Genomic DNA, 13,474 nt, shown 5'->3' with positions numbered 1-13,474 from the left:
AGCTCATAGCAACCTCCAACTCCTAGGCTTAAGTGATTCTCTTGCCTCACTCTCCCGAGTAGCTGGGACTACAGGTGCCCACCACAATGCCTGGCTATTTTTTGGTTGTAGTTGTCATTGTTTGGCAGGCCCGGGCCAGATTCAAACCCACCAGCTCTGGTGTATGTGTGGCTGGCACCTTAGCTGCTTGAGCTACAGGCACCACTCACCCCATCCATCATTTAGCCCTTGTATTTATATCCCCTACACTACCTAAAACCTCTTGTGTTCACCTTATTTTATCTCAGTGGGGGTACTCCAACTGCTGAAGCAAAAACTCAGAGAGTAACTCAGCCTGTTTATGGAGGATAAAGAAGTAAAAGGACACTTAATGAGAATGAGAAAAGGGAATAAAACAGGCTTAAGAGGTCAACTCAATCTTTTTGTCTTCTTCTTTGATAAAGGTTATGGTTAATTCCCTATAGTATGTACCCCTGAAGTTCCCCTTATCTGATATAATCTGGCTCCAAGCAATCAAAGGAGCACCTAATAAAACACATTGTTCTGTTTTCTATTTTTTTATTAACAAGCAAACTAATCAAAAACAAAAACACAACAACCTTAAAGTTGGAACAGCAATAAGTCAAACTGCTGCTGGAGTTCACAGATGTACCTGGGGTACATGCTTCCTCAATGCGAGGCAAGATGTAGGCACATGACTGTGCATTTAGATATATGTGACTAGGAAGAATCGGAGAAATTGAAACCACTGGAGAACAGAAAACATCAAGAATTTTTCATCAGGCAATCCCAAAGCGTTCTGCTCTTTTCCTCTTCTTTGCCTGTAAGGAAGAAGTAAGAAGAAAAAATCAGATTGCAAGACAACAGTTGCCTGGGCTCCTGGCTGCTTTAATTCAAACTCACATGAACTGTCACAAGGTCCAGAAAGGAGCAATAGCCCAAACTTAAGCTTCCCAGCTACAGTTTCATTCCTGAATCTCTCCAGTTATCCAGCTAGTGCTGAGAAAGCTCCATAGGAAAGGAGGAAGAGGAAAGATTACAGAGGGAGGGAGAGGCAGAGAGGAGGAGAATAATGGTAGAAAATGGAAAGATTCCTGAAGGAGACAGGGCCACTTAGTCTCCACTAGTAGGCTAGTCTGGAAACAACTGGCTCTTAACAGGCTGGAGAAAATTTACCAATCAGTGGGGAGGTAGGAGATTTCAGAAGACCAAGGGTTAACTAATGCCATTCATGGAGAAGGGTAGGGGGATTCTAAGCAGTCAGGCCCAAACTGTAGCTATTCCTTAGGGCTCCAATACAGAGGAGCATGTAAATTTTTAATGTCAACAGAATAAACTAGGGGCAGTGTTTGCAGGTGAGTCCCTGTCATGGATCTCTTCAGGAAGGAAGCATTAAAGAGGGCATGATATTAGGTGGGGGGAGCTGTTTTGTTCTAGGAATGACTCCAAACAGTACTGAATCCTTCATCCTCACTCCCAACCACTATCCCCATCTAAGAGGGACTTTTCTTCATTCCATTCACAGAGAAAATTTAATAAAGATTAAAAGAAGTTGAAGGCAAACAAGCCCAGCCTACTCAAACTAGATTACTGACAAAAATTCTTTGGAATGGAACAAAAATCATTTGGTTCACGTAAACTCCATTGGCCTCAGAAGTTACTACTCCCTTTCAGACATACTAACTCTCCCAACAAAAGCCACTGTTCCTTGCTATCCAACAAAATCCTCATCTTCTTTAACTTGGAGTGGCCAAATGTACCTACTTAGTGAGCATGCCTGGTTAACAATAGTTTCTTTGACTAAGAAAGAGTACTTTTAGCCAGAATTAAAATAAACCTAACTCTACTTCTAGTTCATCCTGGTAAATCAGTAAGTAAGCAGATACTTTTGACAGGCAGCATTTTATTCTCAATAGTACAAAAAATACAACCTCCTTTACTTTTTTTTTTTTGAGTGAAGAGTGTAAACTGATCTGACTCTAAAATTTTCAGGGCTTATTCAAAGGCAGACTCAGCTTTTTTCTGGGGTAGGGGACAGGGGGAGACAGAGTCACTCTGTGGCCCTGGGTTGAGTGCTGCTGCATCACAGCTCACAACACCACCACTTGGCTGTGTTTGCCACAACACCTGGCTGGTTTTTCTATTTTTAGTAGAAGACAGGGTCTGGCTCTTCCTCAGGCTGGTCTTGAATTCCTGAGCTCAGGTAATCCACCTGCCTCAGCCTCCCAGAGTGCTAGGATCGTAGGTGCAAGCCGCCACACCTGCCAGAATTCATTCATATAGAACATTATCTTTTCTTTTTTTTGAGACAGAGCCTCAAGCTATCGGCCTGGGTAGAGTGCCATGGCATCACAGCTCACAGCAACCTCCAGCTCCTGGGCTTAAGTGATTCTCTTGCCTCGGCCTCCCAAGTAGCTGTGACTACAGGCGCCCACCACAATGCCCAGCTATTTTTTGGTTGTAGTTTTCATTGTTATTTGGCAGGCCTGGGCTGGATTTGAACCCGCCAGCTCTGGTATATGTTGCTGGCTCCTTAGCCGCTTGAGCTACAGGGGCTGAGCCCATAAAAAACATTTTCATTAAAATTTTTAGATCGTATTTCCAGAGGTAGATGCAAAGAAGTAAACCTGTATTAAGTAGAAGCAAGAAAGAACATTCTAAATTCCTTGACACCCAAGAAGCTTTCTATAATTCTAAAACTTTTTTTTGGGGGGGTAGGGGTGGGGGTGGAGGTTGTAGTTTTGGCCAGGGCTGGGCTGAAACCTGCCATCCTTGGTATATGGGGCCAGCACCCTATTCCTTGAGCCACAGGCACTGCCGCTAAAACTATTATTTCAACATTTTTTCAGTTGCTCTTTAAGCACACCTCAGGTGATGCTTGGTTTCCATTATAGATACACCCAAATCGGCAAAACAACACTGTCAATGATCAATTCTAGTGAATGTGAGTTATATCAGGATAACCTGAGATATGAATAAACACAAATTTCTTCTCTTTTCTTTTTTTTTTGAGACTGAGTCTTACTAAGTCGCCCTCTGTAGAGTGCCATGGCGTCACAGCCCACAGCAACCTCAAACTCTTGGGCTTAAGCAATTTTCTTCCGTCAGCCTCCCAAGTAGCTGGGACTACAGATGCCCACCACCATGCCCTACTAAATACAAATTTCTTAAAAAGGCCACTCTTTCACTTTTAAAAACTATTTGTAAACAAAGTAATAAGACAGAGAAGTCTGGCTGGGCGCAGTGGCTCACACCTGTAATGCTAGCACTCTGGGAGGCTAAGGTGGGTGGACCTCCTGACCTCATGAGTTTGAGACCAGCCTGAGCCAGAGCAAGACCTCATCCCCAAAAAATAAAAAAAATTGGGTGGCGCCTGTGGCTCAGTGGGTGGGGCGCCAGCCCCATGTACCAAGAGTGGCAGGTGGGAACCCAGCCCCAGCTGAACTGCAACAAAAAATGGCCGGGCATTGTGGCGGGCGCCTGTAGTCCCAGCTGGTTGGGAGGCTGTGGCTAGAGAATTGCCTAGGCCCAGGAGTTGGGAGTTGGCTGTGAGCTATGACACCACCGCACTCTACTGTGTGTGATGGGGTGAGACTCTGTCTCTAAAAAAATAAATAAATAAAAATTAAAAAAAAAAAAAATTAGCTGGGCACTGTGGCAGATGCCTGTAGTCCCAGCTATTCGGGAGGCTGAAGCAAGAGAATCGCTTGAGCCCAAGAATTTGAGGTTGCTGTGAGCTATGATGCCACTACCAAGGATGACAAAGTGAGACTATGCCTAAAAAAAAAAAAAAGTCTGATTTGTGTCCACTGTCCTATTCCAGAAGGAAGTTAGGCACAACTGTACTTGTTTCTGGCTTAGAGAGGGCCTTCACTAAATGATCACAAAAAATGTGCCCAACAGATAACAGTAACGGATGCTGCTTGTGACGTGACAGCCTCGTCCCAAGCATTTCATGTAGAACTAACTGCTCCTTTTGCATAGGCTCATTTCATTCTTAAAAAACTACTTTGAGGTAGATATATTATTTCTACTTTCCTGATGAGGAAACTGAGGCTCAGGAAAGCACTATAACTTATTAATAATAAGTAGCAGAGCTAGTTTTAAATGCAAGCCTACCTAATCCCAAATCTCATGCGCGTTGCCCTTGGCTAACAGACTCTGACACTGAATGGAGTATAGTGATGAAATTCATTGAGGTCACTTCATCCAGAGAAAAGTTATCAACCACAAAGAAAAATACCTTGTCATTTGGGCACTTAAGAACTAGGCTGGAGGTGCTCACTTCAGCATATTCGACATATACTAAAATTGGAACGACACAGAGAAGATTGGCACAGGCCCTGCACAAGGAAGACATGTCAATTCGTGAAGCATTCCATATTAAAAAACAAAAAAAGAACAAAAAACTTGAACAGTCCTTATTTTTGCAACTTTTCTGCAGGTCTGAAGTTTCAAACAATAACAAGTTAGGAAAAAATTAAAAAAAAAAAGAAGTAGGCAGGGGAAACAGTGCTCCTCCACTTTAGTTTATTCACCTTCATTTCCTTTCAAGAGCTCTAAGAAGCATTCTGGGTATATATATTACCTCTGTATCCTCTGTGGTTCCAGTTCCTGCTGAACTTGTGACAATCCCAAATCGTTCCTTCCTCTTTTTCAGTTTCTCATCATCTTCCGACTGTTCACAGACAAAGAAAAGGGTTGAGGCAAATTAGCCTTCATTCACAAATTAAATGGGAATGAAATAATTAACATATTGGTCACAATGTGCCAGCCAACCTTGTGCCAAGAACTAAGGATCACACAAATAGAAAAGATGGGTAAGAAACAGAACAAGCTAGCATACAGCATGTTGTACCTGGAATGACTAAAAAGTTAATTTTAGGTAGGGCCTCAATACTCATACACTTTGGCAGGCCAAGACAGAAAGACTGGTTGGGTTCAGTGCCTGTAGCTCAACCAGCTAAAGAGCCAGCCACATACACCACAGCTGGTGGGTTCGAATCCAGCCCGGGCCTGCCAAACAACAATGACAGCTACAACCAAAAAATAGCCAGGCGTTGTGGCAGGCACCTGTAGTCACAGCTACTTGGGAGGCTGAGGCAAGAGAATCGCTTAAGCCCAGGAGTTGGAGGTTGCTGTGAGCTGTGACGCCATGGCACTCTACCCAGATCGACAGCTTGAGGCTCTGTCTCAAAAAAAAGAAAAAACAAAGAAAGACTGGTTGAAGATAGTTATTCAAGACCATCCGAAGCAACAGAACACCACCTTGTCTCAGAACACACACACACACACACACACACAAAATAAGACAGGTGAAGAAATGGTAAACACCCACCAAACAAACTTCTGTTCAAAAAGTTTTGGCAATTCAGATAGGGAAAACTGGAGTTTCACTGAATAACACTTGTGGACAACAGGTTGGTAGATAAGAAGGTATCCAAACTACTTGCTGAACACTGCTACAAGTTACCAAGGAAGGAAAGGGGAAAATGGCTAGGGTGGTATTTCTGAAAAATGTATAAAGGAAGCCAATTGTTTGCTTGAAACACCAAGCAAAGTCATAGAAGGCTCTGTATAGTTTGAAATGATTATGGAAAAAGATGAGTCAAGGTGACAGCTACAGTCATTTGAGGTGCTCTGGACCCTTTGTAAGCATCCATGAGACTCATGGTGTCTGGCTAGTAACTGCAGAAGAATGTTTCATTTCACCATAAGTTGAAGCTGGCCATTTTTCTACAAGTGTTTTAAAGATTAAGCTATTGTTCACATCTGATACTGTTCAATATTCAGAGTCTCAGATATTCCCATTAGCACTTAAACCTACTACTTTATTAATCCCACTTTAACAGTTATTTTTCCTTTCTGCACTTTCCTCTCACATCTAATGACCAGTAATCAAAAGCTCAACCCCAGGGGGGTTGGAGGCTCCCCAGAAGGATTTTCTAAAACTTGGCACATCCTGGCAGTGTATGATGGTAAGTGCCTATAGACCTAGCTACCCAGGAGGCTCAGATGGCAGAAGTGCTTGAGCCAAAGAGTTCAAGGTTATAGTGAGATGTGACTGTGCTACTGCACTCCAGCCTGAGTGACAGAGCAAGACCCAATCTCTATAAATAAACAGAGAAGTAAAACTTGACACATCTTTATAAAGATTTCATCCTCTCACAGCCTCAAGAGACCCTCTACTCCATACAAACACAGCCACCCTCAACATGGAGCAGGACAGCTTTTTTCTTTTCTTTTTTTTTTTTTTTGAGACAGAGTCTCAAGCTGTCACACTGGGTAAAATGCCATGGCGTCACAGCTCACAGTAACCTGAAACTCTTGGGCTTAAGGGATTCTCTTGCCTCAGCCTCCCAAGTAGCTGGGACTACAGATACCCACCACAACACCCAGCTATTTTTTTGTTACAGTTGTCAATGTTGTTTTAGCTGGCCTGCGCTTGGTTCGAACCTGCCACCCTCGGTGTATGTGGCCAGTGCCCTGCTGACTGAGCTATGGGAGCCACCAGGACAGCCTTTTTTTGTTGAGACAGAGTTTCATTATGTCACCCTTGGTAGAGTGCCGTAGCATTACAGATCACAGCAACCTCCAACTCTTGGGCTTAAGCGATTCTCTTGCCTCAGCCTCCCAAGTAGCTAGGACTACAGGCACCCGCTACAACACCCAGCTATTTTTTGTTGCAGTTGCCATTGTTGGTTAGCTGGCCCGGGCCGGGTTCGAACCCGCCACCTTCGGTATATGTGGCTGGCGCCGTAATCACTGTGCTACAGGCACCGGGCCAGGACAGTTCTTTTTTTTAACTTTATAAATGTTAACCCAACAGAGGCCAGCTCAAAAGAATTCAAACTTTGAAACGAATGTCTGTGTGGTGCTTCTGAGCTGGATGTTTTTTAAACCACGAGGAATGGCATATTCCGACAGCCTTATATTTCTGGGTGCCTCAAAACACAGAGGCAAAAGACCTACAGAAACACAGGAATTTTTCAGTACCTCTAATGTCAACCCAAACCAAGGAGGTGCCTTTGTCCCTATGAACACAGCTGCCACCTCTACAATCAAAAGCAGGGCAGCTATCAACCTTCTGCATTCAATTTAGCCAAGCTCTAAACGCAGCAGGCAGGAGTACTGTCTCAGTCTTTCTTCTGACTCTTTTAGCTTGAAAAAGATGTTCATTTTTCCCTTTTGCTGCACTGCTTTCTAGAGAATAGAAAAGGAGCTAAGAAAGAAGGGTGCCTATGAAAGAGTGAAAATCCTACACCAGCTATTTAATCACAGTGTTATTACTAGAATAAACTATTGCCTACACAGTTTTTCCATTTTAAGCCTCAGTAAATCCATTGGGGGGGGGGGAGTGCCTAATTAATGCCACACAAACTACTATAAACATTAAGCCAGGTTTCAAGAGAAAAGCAGGCACTGTGATTTGTGATTAAATTCATTTCATAAATATGAAAACTGAGGCTTAGGGAGATTAAGTAACTCACCCAAAGTCTCATAGTCAACTGTCAGAGCCTACATTAGAACCCAGGACATTGTACTCAAGAATCTACTTTTCTAATTTTACAATCTCCACAGGTATCTAACACAAGCACTTCTTTGGAAGAACATTAGCAGAATGAAGGGCTTAATTTCCAAGGGAGAAGAATCACCCTTAGCTAAAAGAAAATTAAAATAATCATGTCAACACTAGGATCCAATACCTTTAATGCCGCTACTGCATGCCTTCACTTCATAACTAACTTCTTTCCCAGAAATTCAGGGAAAGAACTCTAGTTAGTAATTTTTTTTTGAGACAGAGTCTAACTTGGTCACCCTTGGGAGAGTGCCATGGCATCATAACTCACAGCAACCTCAAACTCTTTGGTTCAAGTGATCCTCTCGCCTCAGCCTCCCAAGTGGCTGGGACTACAGTTGCCCGCCACAATACCCAGCTATTTTTAGAGATGGGGGTCTCACTCCCACTCAGGCTGGTCTCGAACCTGTGAGCTCAGTTAATCCACCCACCTCGGCCTCCCAAGTAATAATTTTGTCTGTATTGAGACACCTGGTGGGCACCTCAGTAGAATGCCGTGGCATCATAGCTCACAGCAACCTCAAACTCGGGCTCAAGCAATCCTCTTAACCTCAGCCTCCCAAGTAACTGCTACTATAGGTGCCCACCACCACGCCCTGCTAATTTTTTCTACTATTTTAGTAGAGCTGGGGTCTTGCTTTTGCTCAGGCTTGTCTCAAAATTCCTGAGCTAACGCATGTCTTGGCCTCCAGAGTGCTAGGATACAGGCATGGGCCACCTCACCTGGCATAGTTAGTAATTATTTATTATTTATTTCATGTTTTAATTTCTTTTTGAGACAAGAGTCTCACTATGTCACCCTCAGTAGAGTGCCATGACATCACAGCTCACAGTAACCTCAAACTCTTGGGCTTAAGCGATTCTCTTGCCTCAGCCTCCCAAGTAGCTGGGACTACAGGCACCCACCACAACGCCCGGCTACTTTTTTGTAGTTGTAGTTGTCATTGTTGTTTGGCAGGCCCAGGCTGGGTTCGAACCCGTCAGTCCTAGTACATGTGGCCAGAGCCCTAGCCGCTAAGCTACAGGTGCCCAGCCAAATTAATTATTTATTATTATTAAAAGACAGGGTCTCTGTTGCCCAGGCTGAAGTACAGTGATGCAATTATAGCTCACTGAATATACAAACTCCTGGGCTCACGTGTTCCTCCTGCCTCAGCCTCTGGACTGCAGGCATGCCACTAAATCCAACTTCCAGTTGATAATCCTTTTATTTATTTATTTATTTTTCTCTGTGACTGGGGCTAGAGTGCCATGGCCTCAGCCTCCCTCATACCAACCTTAAACTTCTGGGTTCAAGTAATCCTCCTGCGTTAGCCTCCTGAGTAGCTGGGACTACCAATGCGTGTACAACCAAGCAGGCTTGTTTTCTTTTTTTTCTTTTTATTTTTTTTGAGACAGAGCCTCAAGCTGTCAACCTGGGTAGAGCGCTGTGGCATCACAGCTCACAGCACCTCCAACTCCTGGGCTCAAGCGAGTCTCCTCCCACCACCTCCAAAGTAGCTGGGACTACAGGCACCTGCCACACATCCGGCTATTTTTTGGTTGCAGCTGTCATTGTTGTTTGGCGGGCCTAGGCTGGATTCGAACCCACCACCTCAGGTGTATGTGGCTGGCACCTTAGCCACTTGAGTCACAGGCACCACACCGAGCCTCTTTTTTTAATTTGTTTAACACAGATGGGGGTCTCACTTTGCTCAGGCTGATCTCAAACTCCTGACCTGAAGTGATCCTCTGGCCTCCAACTCCCACAGTGCTAGGATTACAGGCGTGAGCCACCTCATGCAGCCCAGTTGGTTTCTTCTTTTTCTCTTGCCTCAGCCTCCTGAGTAGCTGGGACTACAGGCACCTGCCACAACACTCGGCTATTTTTTTTTGTTGCAGTTTGGCCAGGGCCAGGTTTGAACCCGCCACCCTCAATATATGGTGCTGGCGCCCTACCCACTGAGCCATAGGTGCCACCCCCCAGTTGGTTTTTTATCCTGAAGTTTTTCTCATATCAGGTGCAGTGGCTCATGCCTGTAATCCTAACACTCTGGAAAGCCAAGGTGAGTGGAATCTCCTGAGCTCAGGAGTTCAAGACCAACCAGAGCAAGGGTGAGAGACCCTGTCTCTACTAAAAATAGAAAACTAGCCAGGTGTTGCTGTGGGCACCTGTATATAGTCCCTGCTAATCAGGAGGCTAAGGCAAGAGGATCACTTCAAACCCAAGAGTTTACAGCTACTGTGAAGTAGGATGACACCATGGCGCTCTACCCAGGGTGACAGAGTGAAGACTCTCAAAAAAAAAAAAAAAAAAAAAAAAATTTTTTTTTTTTTAAGTTTTTCTCAGCTGAATTTTTTTTTTTTTTTAAGTTTTTCTCAACTGAATTTTTCTAATTTTGGCGAACTGGGTAGTACACCTGTTGAACTGTAATAAAGTAAGTACGCCAATTCCCCCAAACCACAACCCCACCGTATTTTTCGCTACCAAAGGAGAAAAGTTTGAGTTTGTCTATTACACTACGATAAAAATAAAAAAATGGATATAAACGGAGATTTGAAATGGGAACTTCTAGAATATTCTAGATGATCTATCTCCAGTTCACTAAGTCTCCTGGCCAAATAGTAAACAGTTTCAGGGAGAACAAAAGTAGTATCCCTTGTTGAGAAGAGGTAAGACAAGTCCAATTCTTATTCAACATCACTAGAACCTTTTTTTCATTCAATTTAGTCCTAGAAGAAATACTTCAGCATGTTCAAATCACAGAGGAGATGCTACTTTTGAAACCTAGTCATTATCTCAGCACAAACCCAAGGCTACTCCCTTCATAAAGCCTAAGTCCACTAGTATCAAAGATTTCCTCATAATCTTCCCTTTTTTAAAATCAAGACTTCTGATGCCTTTCTTAAGAGATTTGGGCAGAGCATCTGCTCTAAACCCACCAGAGAGCTCTGGAAGGGAGGAAAAACAATACAACTTCCCCCACCCCCCACAAATAGCCTGCCCTTTCCTCCCCACCCAGCACCCTTCAACTCCCCTCTTAAAGCTTTTTTCCTCGTTGCCCTGCAGGGAAAGTGCACAGTAAATCAACATGGTTCTAATGATCTCTCTCACTTGATCCTTCTAGCACAACGGTATCTCATGGAAACAAACGTACAATAAACTTCACTCCATCTTTCCCTTCTTGCTGACAGGTTTTGATTCATGGGATGGTGAGACCCATCTGAGGGAAATTACCTCCATCAAAACACATCTCCCTCTGCATTCATCAGGGCAAAGCTCCCCCAGGCCATGCTCAAGTGCACAAATGGGGTTGTGCATCTGCAGGCAGCACTGACCCCTCTAGCTTACTGTCATATAGATTTGCAAACCGTTCCTTTCCTCACTCCCAAACTCTCAACTATTAATAAATCTTTTTTTCTTCCCATGCATACTGTGTATGTGGAAGAGAAGTGCTTGAATCTGAAGTGTGCTTATTTCCTAGCAAATGTAAACTCCTTAGAACATATAACTTATACACCAAATCAGAGGAGAAATTTGTCCTCAATGACCAAATACAGGTATCGGATATTTACACTAATTCACATATTCCACTTTTTCCATCCTCTCATTCTTCAAGGTTTTAAAACACCAAGCCAACTACCTGAATGATGCCAGTAATTTCACCATATACAATCCTCATGGCAGCCAATGACTGCCTCATTTTCCTTTTAAAGTCTTCTTCATTTGGACTATACAAAGAAAGACCACCCATATAAGAACAGAACAGAAAGCATGCTCTTTTATTTAGTAAAACCAAACACTACCACAAATCACAATCACTTTATTTTCTTTTCATTTCTTTTTCTTTGAGACAGAGTCTTCACTTTGTTGCCCCTGGTAGAGTGCCATAGCATCACAGTTCACAGCAACCTCAAACTCTTGTGATTCTCTTGCCTCAGCCTCCAAAGTAGCTGGGACTAGAGGTGCCCTGCCTCGGCCTCCCAGAGGCCTAGTATTACAGGCATGAGCCACTGCACCTGGCTTATCACTGTATTTTTCATTGAGGAATGAAGAACAGTTCCAAATTAGGCCCTTTGGAAGATACTGTAAACTTTAGAAATTCACTTCTCCTTTTTTTTTTTTTTTGAGACAGAGTCTTACTATGTCACCCTTGGTAGAGTGCTATGGCATTACAGCTCAGAGCAACCTCCAACTCTTGGTCTTAAGTGATTCCCTTGTCTCAGCCTGCCAAGTAGCTGGGATTCCAGGTGGCCACCACAACGCCTGGCTATTTTTTGTTGCAGTTGTCGGGGGGTTTAGCTGGCCTGGGCAGGGTTCAAACCCACTGCCCTCGGGGTATGTGGATGGCACTGTACCACTGTGCTGCAGGTGCCGAGCCACATTTTTCCTCTTGTTTCCCTTTTATGTTTGGAAAATCCTCACGCGACTTAAAGAAAGTGATTATCTGCTGCTAAGGGAAAAGAGACATTCAAGGCTGCTCCAAGGTACAAATTATATGTGCTGAGAGTGCTTTCTTTGCACAAAGGAACTATCACAGAAGAGGTATTCAAATATATGTTAGCTATTATCTTTATTGCCACACTCATTTTGGTTCCTTAAACAAAGTCTGACATCACTAACAAAATTTTGATGTTAATGATTCATTCATTCTTCTAGATAAGAACTGAAATCACCAAAAGTTAGTAGGAATCACATCTACTACTATAATAAGGAAACTTTAGCTACAATGCGTACCTATTTGGACAGATGACTATATTTAGGATGTAGAGAGTATCTGGACAAAACCACAGTCTTTTTTACCAGGCACTATTAACTATCCTTTTCTTTTTTTTTTTAATTTGGCCGGGGCTGGGTTTGAACCCGCCACCTCCAGTATATGGGACCGGCGCCCGTACCCGCTGAGCCACAGGCGCCGCCCTTAACTATCCTTTTCTTTCTGAGACCTCGAAAATCTATGCTGCTAGGCTTTACTGCTTCCATCAACCCTAATAGTTAATAACTACAAAAAAAGTAATCTATATGAGATAATATCTGAGAGGACTAGCAAATATCCAACCTCTTCCTAAGCAGACCCAATCTCAGGTACTCCACAAGCCCCTGAGGAATCACTTGCATTGTATTATGTAACATCAGCTTCAATCAACATTTTCAATAGCATTAATAAATTAATTCATTCATTAGTCTTTCAAATTATCAAATGAGTGCCTACTTTGGGTCGAGCACTGTTTGGGGCATTGAGAATATAGAGATGAATAAGATAAAAGACTTTTAACCCCATAAGGCTTATGAACTCATCACCAAGTCACCCTAAAGATGTGTGCTATTGTTCCTTACATTACTGTGTTACAAAGACCCATGGGGAAATTTTCTTTCTGGTCCCTAGATCCAAGATAGTTATGCTTTCCTCTAACAATTTGTTAGTTTTTACCTTATGAACACTGAATCACTGAAAACAGGGCAACTGTGCTTTCCTCTTTCTATTGGCTGCTGTAAAGTTTGGCACCAAATGTGTGGCATGTCTCTGGCAAGTGATTTGAAAATACAGATGGTCTGCGATGTATGATGGCTCAACTTAAGATTTTTCAACTTTATAATAGTGCAAAAGCAATGAGGCATACTTTCAAGTTACCCACACAACCATTCTGTTTTTCACTTTTAGTACAGTATTCAATAAATTGCATGAGATATTCAATTCTTGAATTGAATTATAAAATAGGCTTTGAGTTAGATGATTTTGCCCAAGTATAGACTAATGTAAGTGTTCTAAATGTGTTTAGATAGGCTAGGCTAAAAGACAATTTTCTGAAGGTTAAGTGTATTAAAATGTATGTTTTACTGGGTGGCGCCTGTGGCTCAGTGAGTAGGGCGCCAGCCCCATATATAGCGGGTGGCGGGTTCAAACCTGGCCCCGG

At 43.1% G+C, this 13,474-nt stretch overlaps 1 protein-coding gene and 1 non-coding gene across 4 annotated transcripts in view; one reads left to right on the top strand and one right to left on the bottom strand.

Annotated features, from left to right (window-relative positions):
• SARNP (SAP domain containing ribonucleoprotein) overlaps positions 1-13,474 on the bottom strand; it is an 81,987-nt gene that overhangs the window by 6,987 nt on the left and 61,526 nt on the right. For 2 of the 3 annotated variants that reach the window (XR_008373158.1, XM_053554341.1), the window contains 2 exons: positions 4,589-4,678; positions 542-821 (listed from right to left, as the gene is read on the bottom strand). Coding sequence is in view for 1 of the 3 variants with exons in the window: in XM_053554341.1 (XP_053410316.1) it covers positions 780-821; positions 4,589-4,678 (132 nt within the window). In the remaining 2 variants the exon portion in view is untranslated. Of the gene's footprint in view, positions 1-541; positions 822-4,588; positions 4,679-13,474 lie in introns of those variants that run through there. The other variant, XR_008373157.1, reaches the window with a different exon arrangement.
• LOC128562914 (U6 spliceosomal RNA) lies at positions 4,286-4,388 on the top strand. The gene has a single exon (XR_008373610.1). It is a non-coding gene; the product is annotated as a U6 spliceosomal RNA (small nuclear RNA).

This window comes from Nycticebus coucang, chromosome 12 (genome assembly GCF_027406575.1).
Source record: "Nycticebus coucang isolate mNycCou1 chromosome 12, mNycCou1.pri, whole genome shotgun sequence".
In the NCBI taxonomy this organism is placed as follows: Eukaryota; Metazoa; Chordata; class Mammalia; order Primates; family Lorisidae; genus Nycticebus; species Nycticebus coucang.
Note: the sequence above shows the minus strand (reverse complement) of the source record. Positions and strands in the feature narration are given on the sequence as shown.